At 41.8% G+C, this 18703-nt stretch overlaps 1 protein-coding gene across 8 annotated transcripts in view; it reads left to right on the top strand.

The window, feature by feature from the left end:
- The first annotated feature begins 9651 nt into the window (after positions 1-9651).
- The window catches only part of GRIK1 (glutamate ionotropic receptor kainate type subunit 1), a 424025-nt gene continuing 414973 nt past the window's right edge, over positions 9652-18703 (top strand). For 7 of the 8 annotated variants that reach the window (XM_024120215.1, XM_024120214.1, XM_024120211.1 and 4 more), the window contains exon 1: positions 9996-10113. In XM_024120215.1, the coding sequence (XP_023975983.1) occupies positions 9996-10113 (118 nt within the window). Of the gene's footprint in view, positions 9842-9872; positions 10114-18703 lie in introns of those variants that run through there. The other variant, XM_024120212.1, reaches the window with a different exon arrangement.

Raw genomic sequence — 18703 nt, 5'->3', positions numbered from 1 at the left:
CACTTCCAATGTTCTGTTGTTCTTTTTCTTTTTTTTTAAACATGAAATAGCTTCTTGATTACTTGTTACAGCAAAACAAGGAGGTAAACCAAGGACCACATGTATGTAGTAAAGAATTTGGTCTTGTCTAAAGAGACATCTGGGGACTTCCCTGGGGGTCCAGTGGTTAAGACTCCAAGCTCCCAGTGCAGGGAGTCTGGGTCGATCCCTGGTCAGGGAGCTAGATCCCGCATGCTGCAGCTAGAAAAAAAAAAAAAAAAAAAGATCCTGCATACCACAAGGAAGATCTCGCACACAGCAACAAAAATCCCACATGCTGTAACTAAGACCTGGCACAGCCAAATAAATAAATAAATAAATAAATAAATATTTTTAAAAAGAGAGAGAGATCTGACCTTTACAATGGGTTTTGGGGAGGTAGTATATGTTATACCTGATTTTAAAAAGTCTTTATTTAGGGCAGGTACTAGCCATACTTGATAGTCTTAGTGTAGAAGATGACCATGGCACAAAGACCAACCATATCATTGGGAGGGGACTGGGATTTGGGCCGCAAGTATCACTTGCCCTGGACAGTGAGTCAAATCATTTGGAAACCAATCAATCAATCAATCATGCCTATGGAATGAAGCCCCAATAACAACTCTGGACATTTGGGTTCAGGTGACTTTTCCTGGTTGGCAATATTTCATGATATTGACATATCACATGTCAAAGCTAGGAGGGTAACATGTCCTAACTGCAGGAGGAGAGAACAACAGAAGCTCTGCACTTGGAACTCTCCCAGATCCTGCCCTATATGTCTCTTGTTTGGCTGATTCTCATCTGTATCCTTTCCTTATAATAAACCATAACCATGAGTATAATAGCTTTAATGATAATAATTGAGCTTGAGGGTGATTTTGGAAATCCCCCAAACTTGCATTTCGTGTCAGAAGTGAGAGAAGTCTTGGGGACTGTGCCCTCAAAACTGAGACTTTGGCTAGCTCTGGGCACATGAGATCCAGAAAACAGGAAATGTCTCTGAGGGGAAAGACAGGAATAGCCTAGACAAACATGGAAGGAAATACCAAAATGACAGCTGCTTTGAAGGCCAAGAGTGCCCAGCACAGGGAGTAGGAAAATGAAGGTGTCCATGGAGGATGTCTCCAAGGGAAAATAAATTGATGCAAGCAAATTTGTGAAAATTGTGTAGAGAGGTTATTGGAATCTGTGAAAAGTGGGCAATAAAGAGAAATCAAGCCAATGAAAAAATAAGACAAAAAACAGAAACAAAACAAAAAATCTTCAGGAAAAACAAGGAAGAGAAAAATGTAATCACAGTGCATCCCAGTGTTCAATTGTGTTTCAGAGTCAAATAAAACCCTGAATAATGATTGAATTTGAAACCTTAGTTTATTAAGAAGAGGAGAAAGGGAAGCCAATGGAATGAAGGTGTTAAAGAGTGAAAATCTCATATACCATGACAGAATGATGAATAATACCTCCAACTCATGAAGCCAACAAGAACTATTTATATATATTATGTAGAAACATGGGATGTGTAAATGCTGGACAAAATAGCTGTAATAGTTGAAGAAGAAACACTGGGCAGCAGAGAGAAGTGGTATTGATATATTACGTTTTTATTTAGTGCTAACTTCTAAAACTATATGCGTGTATTTCTTTGATAAATAAAAGCAATAGTTTAATAAATACAGGATACTTCCAGGAAGAGATTATGAAGAAAGAAATTAAACCAAGATGTAATAATTAGAAACTTGAATTAATTTATATGATTTAAATACGAAGAAGCTTAGTGCGTTTTGTTGTCAGGAAACTTAAATTGAAAATCCATAAGGAAGGCTGAGCTGAATAAAAATTAGAATGTTGTAATGGTTGTGAGCTTCGGTTTTGGATTTTTAAAGGCAATTACCAGCTCTCTAACACAGGTTCTTTAAGGTTTCTGCTCACTTATTTCATCAATCCAAAACTGAAGTAATTTGAGCTTATAAGATTGCTGAAAATAATGATTATTAAAATATGTGCAAAAGCAAACTTTGACTACATTAGGTATGTGTATAAGATATGCCATTTTACACCTCCCTTTCTGAACTGAGATTTCTTCATTCTGTCTTACAGATATCTTGGCATTCCAAGCATTCAAATCTGATCAGTCTACAAATATAAATTGAGTTCCGACCATGTGTCAGGAGTTGGGAAAGGCTCTGAATGTATCCAGAGCCTCGACCCCATATGAAAAGACCCTGCCTTCCTGGTGCTTGCAATCTAGAAGGAGAGAGAAACACTAAACAAATGAACAAATAGTTAAAATTGGTAATAAATGCCAGGAAAGAAAAGTGCAGGGTGTTATGGAAGGGTAAAATTGGGTGGACATATTTTTAATTGTGGATCCAAAGAAAGCCTCTCTGAGTAATGAGGTACGAGGCACAAATAATGCTTCATTAGGAAAAGTGTGAGGAAAGGAATATTCAAGATGCTGAGAGCAGCTTGGGGAAATGTCCTGACACACAGAGTTGGACATGATTAAGGACCGGAAGAGAACTAGTTCGACAAGATCCAAGTGAGAAGGAGAGTTCCCCGCCACGTGGCTGAAATGAGGAGGAACACGAGAAGCAAACATGAGGTGAAGATGCTGATATTCTTGTGGCCTTGGTGGTGAGGGCTCTGCCTTAGGAAGCATATAGCTGAGTGGGTGAATGACTATCAGTTGGAAAGATAGAGCCAGGCTCAAAGGTTTCACATCAGCTTTAGAATCAATTCTCAGATCTTCAGGAAGGCTGGTAAGGACCTTGGAGGATCTGGGCTTCTGAGATGCAGATGAGACTTCTCTGGTGCTACCCTCGCTCCAGCTCACATCAACCACTCAGGGGTTACTGCAAACATTTACATAGTTGGAGCCCTCTCTTGCCTGGAATGTTCTTCTTCTTCCCCCTTCAGTAACTCCCAGCTAACCCTGAAGGCAAGGTTTAAAGTCTTCTTCCTCAGAGCACTCTTTCCTAAGCTCCTGCCCCAAAGCAAGTTCCACTTTTCAAATCTATCACATACTTCCGCTTCCCTTCATGGCACCTGCATCCTGTCTCTGTGCCTCAATGTGCTCTTCTGCAAAATGAGCAGAGTAATATTAGTGACCACCTCAGGGGGTCATGGCGACTCAGATATAAACCACAAAAGATAGTGCCTGGCCTATGGTAAAGGCTCAGTAATGTTAGCTATCATTTGATAGAAGGTAGGCACAAAAGAATATATATTGTATTTATATTGTCTCAAAGCATGCAAAACTAATCCTTGCTGTTGAAAGTCAAGATAGTTGTGCCATTGGGGCAGGGGGTGTAGCCGAGAGGGACCACAGAGGTTCTGATGGAGTTCTGTTTCTTGTCTGGGTGGTTGATTACACGACAGTGTTCATTTTGTGATAATTCATCTTTGAGCTCAAAACTTAGGATTTGTACTTTTGCACTTTAATAAGAGTAGTACTGGGCTTCCCTGGTGGAGCAGTGGTTGAAAATCTGCCTGCCAATGCAGGGGACACGGGTTCGAGCCCTGGTCTGGGAAGATCCCACATGCCGCAGAGCAACTAGGCCCGTGAGCCACAACTACTGAGCCTGTGCGTCTGGAGCCTGTGCTCCGCAACAGGAGAGGCCACGATAGTGAGAGGCCCGCGCACCGCGATGAAGAGTGGCCCCCGCTTGCCACAACTAGAGAAAGCCCTCACACAGAAACGAAGACCCAACACAGCCAAATATGAAAATAAATAAATTAATTAATTAAAAAAAAAAAGAGTAGTACTTACCTCCCAAGGTGGCTATCAGTATTGACTCCATTAATACATGTAACAGTATTAAGAAGAGTGTCTTAGAAGGAATATATAATAAAATACAAAACAAGTACTCATTATTTTAAGGAAAAGCTTGTTTATAACCAAAAGACAACAGAGATGATTTGTGAGCCCTTCCTTTATAAAAATGACTTTTGGAGCTGGAAGGAGAAATGGAGAACATTAGTCCCCATTGGCTTTTAGACAGTGGTCCAACCATTCATTATGGTCGGACCTCAGGAGGTGATGGGACTTGGCTATGAGCAGTGAGCCACGGTGAGTGATCAGACCAGGGTTGGGACCCAGGTCTCCTGACACCCTGACTGCCCAGCCTGGGTCTTTTCTTCTTTACTGTCCTTACTTATACAGTAAGTCCCCTACATACAAAACCTTCACGTGGCACACTTTCAAAGATGCGAACGTGCATCTGGTAACAGCAAGGAACCAGAACCTGTGCCATCAACGTCAGGCGTGAGTGACATTGCAGCCTGCCCTCCGTCTCCTATTGCTGACGACCCTTCAGCTCTACCATCTCCCACCTCCCTCCCTCCTCAATCGGTAACTCTTCTTGCCTGTGCACTCGATGCCAGCCCCTGGATGCCAGCTGTTGGACTCTACTGTTATACTTTTCAAGGTACTGTACTGTAAGATTAAAAAGGTTTGCTTTATTTTTTGTGTTTGTTTTTTATGTATTATTTGTGTGTAAAGTATGATAAACCTATTACAGTACAGTACTATATAGCCGATTGTGTCAGTTGGGTACCTAGGTTAACTTTGTTGGACTTATGAACAAATTGGACTTATGAACGTGCTCTCAGAATGGAACCCGTTCATACGTGGGGCACCTAATGTATATGGAGGTAGCTAAATACCAACTTGGTTCAGACCTTTCACATGATGGATTTATTGTTACACTCTCAGGTTGTAATAATAGGATATAAAGATTTGAATAAATAAGACATTTTTTCTTTCAAAGATTTTACTACAGTTGCTTTCCACAGTGCTTTCACAAGTGGACCAGTGTTAGTATGAAAATTACAGTAAAATTGTTAAGGTGTGTGTGATGGTAGCCATGGTGCTGAAAATTCAAATGTTAGGGGAAACCCCTACTGCATATAGCATTTTGCTGACATTTGACATGTAAGATTATACTCCAGATTTTCTAGATACAGGGCACTATATTAACGTCCTGAGTATGACACTAAATATAAGCTGATCTATGTAGGAGAAATCAAAAAAGAAATCTGGTTCATTATTCAGTTCAGTCCTACAAATGTGCGCTTATGAGTTGTAGGTTGTATAGATTATGACTACATTCATTCATTCATTCATTCGATGAGCATTTATCAAGTTTTCCCTAATTGCCAGGCATAGTCCTGAATGTTGAGGTTTCCTGTAAACAGAGCAGTCTGCCATCATTGAGTTTCTAATAAAGTAAATAGACATTTAGAGAGTTGATAATGACCATGAGGGAACTGAGCAGGGCACTATGAGGGAAATTAATGTAACAAATTTAGATCAGACAGACAGAATGGATCGAAAGAGGCAATGGGGGAGAGGAACGATTAAGAATCTATTGTAACAGACTAGATGGAAGGTCACGGTGATTTGGGCAAGTGTAGTCGTTCTCATCTAGAGGTGATTTCTAGAGGACATTTGGCAATGTCTGCAGACATTTTTTGGTTGTTACAGCTTGGGAGGAGGGTACCACTGACATCTAGTGGATAGAGTCCAGGGAAGTTGCTAAACATCCTATAAGGCACACGACAGCCTCTGCAACAAATAATTTGCTGGCCCCAAATGTCAAAAGTTTTGAGGCTGAAGAACCCCAGGCTAGTATGACAGCAGCGGAGCTGCAGAGAAACAAATTAAAGAAATGTCTGGGTCATAAAACTAATAGTGTATGAAAACAGACTGGATGTAGTAGGAAAAGTAAGGATGACGTCCTGAGTTATTCATTTTAATAACTGGATGGAAGTTGGTACATGTACCGAAATGAGAAACTTTGGAAGGGGACTTGGGAGGGAGCAAAAATATGGCACAGAATTAAGAGATTGACATGCTTAGTCAGTAGTAAACAGTAACTACAATTGGTTATGTGAATCTGGAGTTCAGAGGCAAGTCTGAATAAAAGAGAAAATTTGGGATCCTTGCTTAAAGATATTCAGTGTCTTAGAAGAAGCACATGACATCACCTATGGAAAAATGTATAGATAAAGAAGTTGTCAAAAAGTGAGGATTTTGATCCCAAATCAGCTGCACATTCTTAGGAAGCTCTAAGCCACTTGATCTTTTGCTTTCAGTACCCTGGGTAACATTATAAGTAAACTCAAGTATACTCACCACTTGGAAAACACGTTTATAACATTTGGGTTCCTTAGTTTATTCTAAGCCATTTTTCTTTATGTCTAGTTATATTATTAAAATTAAGTAATTTTAAATGGATTGCTATCGAAGTAATGTCACCAGCTCTCACAAGATGCAGAATGCTGCACGCTACTGTATTGCTTCGTTATTAACCACGGTGTATCAACTTAAGCTTAAGATTTGGGAAATGGGGAAAAGACCGAATGCATTCAATTGGACATTTTTATTCTTAAGAGGGCACTATGAAAATGTGAATCAAGAGTGACTAAAAGTCATTTGGGGCAAAAAAATAACTAGATGCATATATACACAAGATACAGTGCTTCTAAAAAGCACAAAACAAATGAACAGCAGCTGCTGATCACTCATGAGTAACTTACACCATGAGCCTGTGTACATGAGCAGTGGAGGAAAGCATTTTAACAAGGAAATAAATTTCAGTTTTAAGCTTTACAGATTTTACAGCTGATACAGAAAAGTAACTTAAGTGTGCATGTATTCTTTAAGAAGCCTACTTTAGGAAATGCAATCTTTCTCATATTTCTACCAACCAAAAAGAACTTAAGACCAAGGGTAATGCAGGTAAAAGTAATACAATTTCCTTCAATTGTATTGGACCAAATTGCTATTACTACATTATTAACTGAATCATTTCCTAACAGACAAAATATTTTAGTCTTTGCCATCTCGGGCATATTTAAACTAGAAATGTATGTGTAGATTAATTTAACCAAAAAAGTAAATTACCACAAATGAACTAATATATACTGGGTAATGAAAGCCTTGGAAAATACTTTGTACGCAGTAGCTCATATAATCCTCCAATGGTGCTACTGCGTTATTATCATTCTCATTTTACAGATGAAGATATCAAATACTAGAGAGAGTGTGACAATTAGTATAAAGTAGGTTTCACTGTAATAACAAACAGATCTCAAAATCTTAATGGATTACAACACAAAATTTGTTTTCACTGATTTGTCAACAGTTTGCTGCTGATCTGACAACTATTGAAGCAACTCCTTCCCAAAAGGTGACTCGGGGTCCAGGCTGCTTCCATCTTGACCGCTAGAACTTGCAGCTTTCAGAATTACTCTGGCAGGAGAAGATAGTGCTGGAGGGAAATGGGAGATCTTTTCACTGCTTTCCTTCTCACCCAGAAATGGCACATACTACTTCTACTCACATTTCATTGGTTAAATATATATTTTTACACCTAACTGAAAAGGTACAGGTTTTAATATACCCCGGAAGAAGAGAAATGGATATAGGTAAGCATCAGCAATCTCTACTATAGGGAGATAAAGTAATTTAACCAAGGCTACAAATCTAGAATAGGGTAAAACCAGGATTCAAACAGTATGTTCAAAAGCTGACCTAATTCTGGAGTTTGGGATCTCAAGATCTAGACCTGCGATATCTATTAACCCCATGTGTACCAAGAAAAATAGGCCACTGATTATGCTTTACACAAATCTTTAGGTTTTAAAAAAATCCTCTAACAAGCTTTATATTTATTCTCACTTTAAATAATACTTACTAAGGAATTATAAAGTACCCATTATTTGAATTTTGAAGCATCACTTCCTCATCAAGTTTTTCCCAAATTCCTAAAGAGGTTAAATTTCTCCTTTTCATCACGCCCTAAGTACCATTTTGTAAAACTCATCACATTTCTTTACTACCTGAGTTTCCTTATGGCAGCAACCGTATTCCTATTGTGTATCCAGGGTTTGGCCCAATGCCTCCCACAAAGTAGGCACTCAAATATGCATTGAATGAGTCAATGAATGAATGAATGAATGAATGACAGGAGAGTTTGTCTCTTTTCTGAAGCAAGTCATATCATTGTTTGACACTTTCCGGACTTAGAAATATTCCTCGGCCAAATAAATGAAATTTACTCATTTACAACTTCCAGTCAACATTCTTATTTTTCTTATTTCTTCTCACTTGCCTAATACTATGACTACATTCTTTCAACACAGAGCTCTTCAAATTTCTGAAGATAACCTGCATATGCTCCTAATTTTTCTTGGTTGCATCAATCTATGCATGAGATGCATTCTTAAATCCAGATCAACCATTCTTCTTATCTGTGGATATGTTCTGTTTTATCAACTCTCATACAGAAGTATCCAGAACCAGGCACAGTATTTGAAGTATGAACTGACTAGCTTCCAACAGTGAGGCTATAAGCTCTCTTGGAGGATTGATGGTGCATGTTTCCCACTATAGGGTCTTCAGTAAAAAATATATATATATATGTATATATATATATATATATATGGCGTCTGGCACCACATATAAGGGTGAATGAATGAATGCATCTGAAGTTATATCAGATTTCTCTTGTAATTCTTTCCTATTATAGGTCTATATACCTGTGGACATGTTTTTCAGATGAATTAGTTCAGTTTAGGTCAGTTCTCCAAAATCCATACTCAGAGGGAAAAAAACAAAACAAAACAAAAACAGAAACTCTATGAATGTTAATGCAGACCTAGCAAACATTTATACAGAACATTCCTCCACAAAGCTCAGAGGAAATTAAGCCAAAAGGATCAAATGATGATGATTTCCCCAGGGAAGTGTCCTTGTCCTTCGACAGAGAAATAGTCTCCAAACCTACAGTGCTAAAATAGCCTCTCCTCCAGCATTCAAACGTGACAGTCAAAAGAAATCAAGAAAAGGAGCGGCGCTGGAAGCTGCCTCTTTCCCAGTTCTGCACGTGTAAATGGAAGCAATTTACAAGAGATTATCTTGGGTCTGAATAGGAAAGAAGGCACTTTAACCTTAGAGTACTGAAAGTATCTCATTTTTCTCCTCTTCTTCCTCCTCCTCCTTGTCTTCGTCTTTGCCAGAGTTTAAATAAGAGCTCTTCTAGTCTCTGAATACTGGCGTCCGAGATGGCGATTTTCCATCAAGTGATGGGAAGAGTCGTAGTTGGCCACCTCTACGACCCCCCTAACAGGCGCACGGGGACATTACCAAGGAGGCGCCTCTGCTACTCACAGCCCACAGCAGAGGCTGCCTTTGCTCTGACCAGCACGGTAAAATTTCTGTCTTCAGGATGCAATACTCAATAGACTTTCCAGCATCACAGCGCAAAGTTGAGGGAGAGGGAGAATGTGCGTGCGTGTGTGCGTGTATGAGTGTCTGGATCAGTGTATTGGAGCGGGCAGTAAATAAAGGCTCGGGCCAGCGAGGGGAAGAGGAAAGCAAGAACTGAGAAGCAAAAGCGTGCCTCGGATCCTAGTGAACCTGCTGGAGCTCATCCGGCTTGCTCAGAGCCCCTGCACCTACTCACCCAGTACCCCCTCTCCTTCCTCCTTCGCCTTCTCTCCCCCTTTCCCCTCCTTGTTTCACCGCACCCTCCACCTACCCCACCCCCGCCACCCTCCACTTTCTCATCTGACCAGAGGACGAATGAGTGAGACGTTCCAGCAAATTGGGGCAGCAACTTTCCTCAGCTGGTCTCCCGGCTCCGGGAGCAGTTGCGCGCTGCTTCCCCGCGGTCTGCGGCCCATGGAGGAGGAGGGAGAGCCGCAGCAGTGATGGGCTAGCGGCAGAAACAAGGAGCCAGCCCCGAGCGAGCCCAACGTCGCCAGCCAGCTCCGCGTCCCCACGCCGGTTCCCTCAATCTCTTTCCGGGGGGCTGGCGCGGGCGGAGGGGGGGTGGGGTGAGGCGCGCAGGGTGCCAACGCGGAGCATCCCAGGGAGGATGAGGCGGGGACCCGACCTGAGCGGACTGCCTCTCGAGGGCGTGCGACAGCGGCTGGGTCTGGGCATGAATTAAGAAGCTGGGAAGATGGAGCGCCGCACAGTCCTCGCGCAGCCCGGGCTCTGGACCAGGGACACCAGCTGGGCGCTTCTCTATTTCCTCTGCTACGTCCTCCCCCAGACGGCTCCGCAAGTACTCAGGATCGGTGAGTGAAACCCGGGGGAACGCTCCAGGCTGCCGAGAGGCTCGGGGGATGTGCTCTCTCCCCGCGGCCAGCGCGGGCTCAGCGCATCCCGGGCGAGGCAGTGCGCGTAGGCGCCGGGGCAGGAGCTGCGGGGAGTGGAAGTCAGCTCACCCGGGAGGCTCCGGGAGAGGAGAAGCCTCGTCACAGCTTCTCTCCTGGCGAGTGCCGGGCTTCCCCGCGAGGCACGGTTGGCGGGTTTTTTAATCTGGGCTCCAGACACGCGGGCAAGAGAACAAGGGATCGAGGCTCTCCTTGCACAGGTACCCTATTCTGCGTGTGGGGTCACGCGTGGCTACAGCCAGTCGGTTTGGGAGCGGAGATGCGCTCTCCCCTTCACCTCGGTGGGCGTCGCGCTGTCCAGATCCGCCGCCCGGGTCCCTGGCAGCCGGGGCTCTGGGTACTCGCGGGCATGCCCAGATCTCAGGAGTAGAATTTGGGGACCACTAGGGACGCGAGGACTTCCCTGAGCCTGCTAGCCCCTATCCTCCAAGTTTTCATCCTTAAGTTGGGTTCTTCCACAAGGAGTCTCCAAAGTCTGGAGGATTCCACTAGAGTTGGGCTGGGTCGGGATCTTACTTCTGACTGAGGGTTCCGGGAGTAGGGAGGACCGTCAAGTCAGTGCCGTAAAAAGCCGGCACCTAAGTTTTCCACTTGCTCCCCAATCTGTCCCGCCAGCCTGCCACTGAGCATGATCCAGACCCGTCAAGGTAACTCCCTGGAAGACTCTGGACTTCCGTCTCGACGGGGGGCGATGGTGGGGACAAAAAGAGACTGGAAAACTAAATGTAGGAATCCCGGGGCAGCCTAAAGCGGGTGAAATGCAAGCCCAGTAACAGGGAGAGGGTGGGGATTTTGCTAGTCTGTGGATTCAGGTACCTAAACGCACCCACCACCAGGGTTTGGCCTCTGGAGGCACTGAGCGATTACTGAGCAGTTTTTTGGGTTTGAAAAGCTCTTTGACTACTTTGGTGTTCTCCCTTGCAAACTAAACCCAATTTCTATTCCTTTAGTCTCAGTTTGTCCTTTTCCCCCAACCCACTGTGCTTCTTAAAGACCCAGTGAGCGAGGAGAGCCACAGGTGAAGTCTTGACACCACACCACACGGGGCTCCCAGCTTCGCCAGTTTCTCACGTTAGGCACCACGAGTGAAGTCCTCACCTCTGAGGGCTTCTAACTCAACATCTCCAGGAACTGACAGAAAGTGCACTCCTTAATGCGGCCCCTAAGTGGCTGAAATTTCACAATAACTTTATTAGTTCCGGCCTGCAATTGAAGAACCTCTTTCCAAAGATTCAGAACGCAGTTCCTGTTACTGAATATGCCCATTTAAAAACAAAGAAAAAAGAAAAGAAAAAAAAAGAAGTGTATTACGCTGAAGTGCTTTTTCTCTAGGCACGTGGGATCTGATTTTCAAGGAAAGAAAGGTTCTCAAATACTAACTTTTACTGCAGGCATCTTTTTCTAGACGAAGGATAATGATAATGCACATTTTGGTAGTTAATTTAGACTGGTCATTTAAAAGATCCCAAAGTATTCCTTTTACAAAAAAAATACCACTCATAACTAAAATATCCTTCACCTTAGATATGTTCTAATCTTAAAATCCTTTTTTCTTTTCTTTTCTTCTTCTTCTTTTTTTTTTTTTTTTTTTGGATGCAATCAACCCTACACACTCTGGAAACAAAATTCCTGTGGACAACATGAAGTAAACAATCAGTGTGTTACAGTTTACACTGTTCCTTAACTTAATTGGTGCTTTGCATATATTTTATTTTATTTATTTTTTTAACCTATTTATAGGAGTATAACTGCTTTACAATGGTGTGTTAGTTTCTGCTTTATAACAAAGTGAATCAGCTATGTGTAGACATTTATCCCCATATCCCCTCCCTCTTACTTCTCCCTCCCACCCTCCCTATCCCACCCCTCTAGGTGGTCACAAAGATCTGAGCTAATCTCCCTGTGCTATGTGGCTGCTTCCCACTAGCTATCTATTTTACATTTGGTAGTGTATATATGTCCATCCTACTCTCTCACTTCGTCCCAGCTTACCCTTCCCTCTCCCAGTGTCCACAAGTCCATTCTCTAGGTCTGAGTCTTTATTCCTGTTCTGCTCCTAGGTTTTTCAGAACCACTTTTTTTTTTTTTTGATACCATATATATGTGTTAGCTTATGGTATTTGTTCTTCTCTTTCTGACTTACTTCACTCTGTATGACAGACTCTACATTGATCCAACTCACTACAAATGACCCAGTTTCGTCCCTTTTTATGGCTGAGTAATAGTCCATTATATATATGTGCCACATCATCTTTATCCATGCATCTGTCAATGGACACTTAGGTTGCTTCCATGTCCTGGCTATTATAAATAGAGCTGCAATGAACATTGTGGTACATGACTCTTTTTGAATTATGGTTTTCTCAGGGTATATGGAGGTGATACCTCATTGTAGTTTTGATTTTCATTTCTCTAATGACTAGTGATGTTGAGCATCCTTTCACGTGCTTCTTTGCCATCTGTATATCTTCTTTGGAGAAAAGTCTATTTAGGTCTTCTGCCCATTTTTTGGATTGCGTTGTTTGTTTTTTGATATTGAGCTGCATGAACTGCTTGTAAATTTTGGAGATTAATCATTTGTCTGTTGCTTCATTTGCAAATATTTTCTCCCATTCTGAGGGATGTCTTTTCATCTTGTTTATGATTTCCTCTGCAGTGTAAAAGCTTTTAATTTTCATTAGGTCCCATCCTTTGTCAGTTGCTTCATTTGCAGCTATTTTCTCCCATTCTGAGGGCTGTCTTTTGGTCTTGTTTATGGTGTCCTTTGCTGTGCAAAAGCTTTTAAGTTTCATTAGGTCCCATTTGTTTATTTTTGTTTTTATTTCCATTTCTCTAAGAGGTGGGTCAAAAAGGATCTTGCTGTGATTCATGTCATAGAGCGTTCTGCCTATGTTTTCCTCTAAGAGATTTATAGTGTCTGGCCTTACATTTACGTCTTTAATCCGTTTTGAGTTTTTTTTGTGTATGGTGTTAGGGAGTGTCCTAATTTCATTCTTTTACATGTAGCTGTCCAGTTTTGCCAGCACTACTTATTGAAGAAGCTGTCTTTTCTCCATTGTATATTCTTACCTCCTTTATCAAAATAAGTTGACCATATGTGCATGGGTTTATCTCTGGGCTTTCTATCCTGTTCCATTGATCTATATTTCTGCTTTTGTGTCAGTACCATACTGTCTTGATTACTGTAGCATTGTAGTATAGTCTGAAGTCCAGGAGCCTTAATCCTGCAGCTCTGTGTTTCATTCTCAAGATTCCTTTGGTTATTTGGGGTCTTTTCCGTTTCCATACAAATTGTGAAATTTTTTGTTCTAGTTCTGTGAAAAATGCCATTGGTGGTTTGATATGGATTGCAATGAATCTCTAGATTGCTTTGGGCAGTAGAGTCATTTTCACAATGTTGATTCTTCAAATCCAAGAACATGGTATATCTCTCCATCTATTTGTATCATCTTTAATTTCTTCCATCAGTGTCTTACAGTTTTCTGCATACAGGTCTTTTGTCTCCTAAGGTAGGTTTATTCCTAGGTATTTTATTCATTTTGTTGCAATGGTAATGGGAGAGTTTCCTTAATTTCTCTGAGATTTTTCATCATTAGTGAATAGGAATGCAAGAGATTTCTGTGCATTAATTTTGTATCCTGCTACTTTACCAAATTCACTGATTAGCTCTAGTAGTTTTCTAGTAGCATCTTTAGGATTCTCTAAGTATAGTATCATGTCAGCTGCAAAGAGTGACAGCTTTACTTCTTCCTTTCCTATCTGGATTCCTTTTACCTCTTTTTCTTCTCTGATTGCTGTGGCTAAAACTTCCAAAACTAGGTTGAATAATAGTGGTGAGAGTGGACAACCTTGTCTTGTTCCTGATCTTAGAGGAAATGGTTTCAGTTTTTCACCATTGAGAATGATGTTGGCTATGGGTTTGTCATATATGGCCTTTATCATGTGGAGGTAAGTTCCCTCTATGCCTACTTTCTGGAGGGCTTTTATCCTAAATGGATGTTAAATTTTGTTGAAAGCTTTTTCTTCATCTAGTGAGATGATCATATGGTTTTTCTCCTTCAGTTTGTTAATATGGTTTATCACATTGATTGATTTGGGTATATTCAAGATTCCTTGCATTCCTGGGATAAATGATATTTGATCATGGTGTATGATCCATTTAATGTGCTGTTGGATTCTGTTTGCTAGTATTCTGTTGAGGATTTTTGCATATATATTCATCAGTGATATTGGCCTGTAGTTTTCTTTCTTTGTGACATCTTTGTCTGGCTTTGGTATCAGAGTGATGGTGGCCTCATAGAACAAGTTTGGGAGTGTTTCTCCCTCTGCTATATTTTGGAAGAGTTTGAGAAGGATAGGTGTTACCTCTTCTCTAAATGTTTGATAGAATTCGCCTGTGAAGCCATCTAGTCCTGGGCTTTTATTTGTTGGAAGATTTTTAATCAAAGTCTCAATTTCAGTGCTTGTGATTGGTGTGTTTATATTTTCTATTTCTTCCTGGTTCAGTCTCAGAAGTTTGTGCGTTTCCTTCATTTCTTTTTCATTTATTTCTGATCTGATTTTTATTAATACTTTCCTTCTGCTAACTTTGGGGTTTTTTGGTTCTTCTTTCTCTAATTGCTTTAGGTGTAAGGTTAGGTTATTTATTTCAGATGTTTCTTGTTTCTTAAGGTAGGACTGTATTGCTATAAATTCCCTCATAGAACTGCTTGTGCTGCATCCCATAGTTTTTCGGTCATCGTGTTTTCATTGTCATTTGTTTCTAGGTATTTTTTTCATTTCCTCTTTGATTTTTTCAGTGATCTCTTGGTTATTAAGTAGTGTATTGTTTAGCTTCCATGTGTTTTTATTTTTTACAGATTTTTTCCTGTAATTGGTATCTAGTCTCATAGCATGTGGTCAGAAAAGATACTTGATACGATTTCAATTTTCTTACGTTTACCAAGGCTTCATTTGTGACCTAAGATATGATCTATCCTGGAGAATATTCCATGAGCACTTGAAAAGAATGTGTATTCTGTTGTTTTTGGATGGAATGTCTCATAAATATCAATTAAATCCATCTTGTTTAATGTATCATTTAAAGCTTGAGTTTCCTTATTTATGTTCATTTTGGATGATCTGTCCATTGGTGAAAGTGGGGTGTTAAAGTCCTGTACTATGATTATGTTACTGTTGATTTGCCCTTTTATGGCTGTTAGCATTTGCCTTAAGTGTTGGGGTGCTCCTATGTTGGGTACATAAATATTTACAGTTGTTATATTTTCTTCTTGGATTGATCCCTTGATCATTATGTAGTGTCCTCCTTCTTGTCTTGTAATAGTCTTTATTTAAAGTCTATTTTGTCTGATATGAGAATTGCTACTCCAGCTTCCTTCTGAATTCCATTTGCATGGAATATCTTTTTCCATCCCCTCACTCTCAGTCTGTATATGTCCCTAGGAAGTGGGTCTCTTGTAGACAGCATATATATATGGGTCTGTTTTTGTATCCATTCAGCCCATCTATATCTTTTGGTTAGATAATTTAATACATTTATATTTAAGGTAGTTATCGATATTTAGGTTCCTGTTACCATTTTCTTCATTGATTTGGGTTTTGTTATTGTAAGTCTTTTCCTTCTCTTGTGTTTCCTCCCTAGAGAAGTTCCTTTAGCATTTGTGGTAAAGCTGGTTTGGTGGTACTGAATTCTCTTAGCTTTGCTTGTCTGTAAAGGTTTTAATTTCTCTGTTGAATCTGAATGAGATCCTTGCTGGGTAGAGTAATCTTGACTGTAGGTTTTTCCCTTTCATCACTTTAAATATGTCCTGCCACTCCAGTCTGGCTTGTAGAGTTTCTGCTGAAAGATCATCTGCTAACCTTATGGATATTCCCTTGTATGTTATTTTTTGCTTTTCCCTTGCTGCTTTTAATATTTTTTCTTTGTATTTAATTTTTGATAGTTTGATTAATATGTGTCTTGGCATGTTTCTCCTTGGATTTATCCTGTATGGGACTCTGTGCTTCCTGCGCTTGATTGACTGTTTCCTTTCCCATGTTAGGGAAGTTTTCACCTATAATCTCTTCAAATATTTTCTGAGTCCCTTTCTTTTTCTCTTCCTCTTCTGGGACCCCTATAATTCGAATGTTGGTGTGTTTAATATTGTCCCAGATGTCTCTGAGACCGTCCTCCATTCTTTTCATTCTTTTTTCTTTATTCTGCTCTGTGGTCGTTATTGCCACTATTTTATCTTCCAGGTTACTTATCCGTTCGTCTCCATCAGTTATTCTGCTTTTGATTCCTTCTAGAGAATTTTTAATTTAATTGATTGTGTTGTTCATCATTGTTTATTTGCTCTTTAGTTCTTCTAGGTCCTTGTTAAACGTTTCTTGTATTTTCTCCATTCTATTTCCAAGATTTTGGATCATCTTTACTATCATTACTGTGAATTCTTTTTCAGGTAGCCTGCCTATTTCCTCTTCATTTGTTTGGTCTGATGGGCTTTTACGTTGCTCCTTCATCTGCTGTGTATTTCTCTGTCTTCTCATTTTGCTTAGCTTACTGTGTTTGGTGTCTCCCCTTCACAGGCTGCAGGTTCCTAGTTCCTGTTAATGTTGGTGTTTGCCCCTAGTGGGTAAGGTTGGTTCAGTGGGCTGTGTAGGCTTCCTGGTGGAGGGGACTGGTACCTGTGTTCTGGTGGATGAGGCTGGATCTTGTCCTTCTGGTGGGCAGGACTGCATCCAGTGGTGTGTTTTGGGTGGGGTTGTGTTCCTGTCTTGCTAGTTGTTTGGCACAGGGTGTCCAGCACTGTAGATTGCTGGTCGTTGAGTGGAGCTAGGTCTTAGCATTGAGATGGAGATCTCTGGGAGAGCTTTTGCTGTTTGATGTTACGTGGGGCTGGGAGGTCTCTGGTGAACCAATATTCTGAACTCAGCTCTCCCACCTCAGAGGCATAGCCCTGACACCAGCCAGGGCACCAAGACCTGTCAGCCACATGGCTCAGAAGAAAAGGGCGGGGAAAAAAAAGAAAGAAAAAAAATAATGAAATAAAATGAAGTTATTAAAATTAAAAAAGTTATTAAAAATTAAAAATTCCTTAGAAAAAGAAAGTAAGAAGAGAGCAAACAAACCAAAAAACAAATCCACCAATAATAACAAGTGCTAAAAACTATACTAAAAAAACCCAAAAAGCCCAGACAGACAGAACCCTAAGACAAATGGTAAAAGCAAAGCTATACAGACAAAAACACCCAAAGAAGCATACACATACACACTCACAAAAAGAGAAAAAGGAAAAATATATATATATCTATATATAAAAAAAGGAAGAGAGCAACCAAATCAGTAAACAAATGTACCAATGATAATAAACTCTAAATACTAAACTAAGATAAACATAAAACCGGAAACAAATTAGAGGCAGAAAGCAAACCCCAAGTCTACAGTTGCTCCCAAAGTCCCCTGCCTCCATTTTGGGGTGATTTGTTGTCTATTCAGGTATTCCACAGATGCATGGCACATCAAATGGATTGTGGAGATTTAATCCCCTGCTCCTGAGGCTGCTGGGAGAGATTTCCCTTTCTCTTCTTTGTTCACACAGCTCCTGGGGTTCAGCTTTGGATGTGGCCCTGCCTCTGCATGTAGGTCGCCTGAGGGCGTCTGTTCTTCGCTCAGGCAGGACTGGGTTAAAGGAGCCGCTGATTAGGGGGCTCTGGCTCACTCAGGCCGGGGGGACGGAGGGGTACGGATACGGGGCGAGCCTGCGACGGCAGAGGCCAGTGTGACGTTGCACCAGCCTGAGGCGCCATGTGTTCTACGGGGGAAGTTTTCCCTGGATCATGGGACACTGGGGGTGGCGGGCTGCACAGGCTCCCAGGAGGGGAGGTGTGGACAGTGACCTGTGCTCGCACACAGGCTTCTTGGTGGCGGCAGCCGCAGCCTTAGCGTCTCATGCCCGTCTCTGGGGTCCGTGATGATAGCCGCAGCTCTCGCCCATCTCTGGAGCTCCTTTAAGCGGGGCTCTTAATCCCCTCTCCTCTCGCACCAGGAAACAGAGAGGCAAGAAAAAGTGTCTTGTCTCTTCGGCAGCTCCAGACATTTTCCCGCACTCCCTCCCGGCTAGCTGTGGCGCACTAACCCCTTCAGGCTGTGTTCACGCCGCCAACCCCAGAGCCGCTGATTAGGGGGCTCTGGCTCACTCAGGCCGGGGGGACGGAGGGGTACGGATACGGGGCGAGCCTGCGACGGCAGAGGCCAGTGTGACGTTGCACCAGCCTGAGGCGCCATGTGTTCTACGGGGGAAGTTTTCCCTGGATCATGGGACACTGGGGGTGGCGGGCTGCACAGGCTCCCAGGAGGGGAGGTGTGGAGAGTGACCTGTGCTCGCACACAGGCTTCTTGGTGGCGGCAGCCGCAGCCTTAGCGTCTCATGCCCGTCTCTGGGGTCCGTGATGATAGCCGCAGCTCTCGCCCATCTCTGGAGCTCCTTTAAGCGGGGCTCTTAATCCCCTC

This window comes from Physeter macrocephalus, chromosome 8, assembly GCF_002837175.3.
Source record: "Physeter macrocephalus isolate SW-GA chromosome 8, ASM283717v5, whole genome shotgun sequence".
NCBI classification, from domain to species: domain Eukaryota; kingdom Metazoa; phylum Chordata; class Mammalia; order Artiodactyla; family Physeteridae; genus Physeter; species Physeter macrocephalus.
The sequence above is the reverse complement of the archived record's forward strand: the minus strand, read 5'-3'. Positions and strand labels throughout refer to the sequence as shown.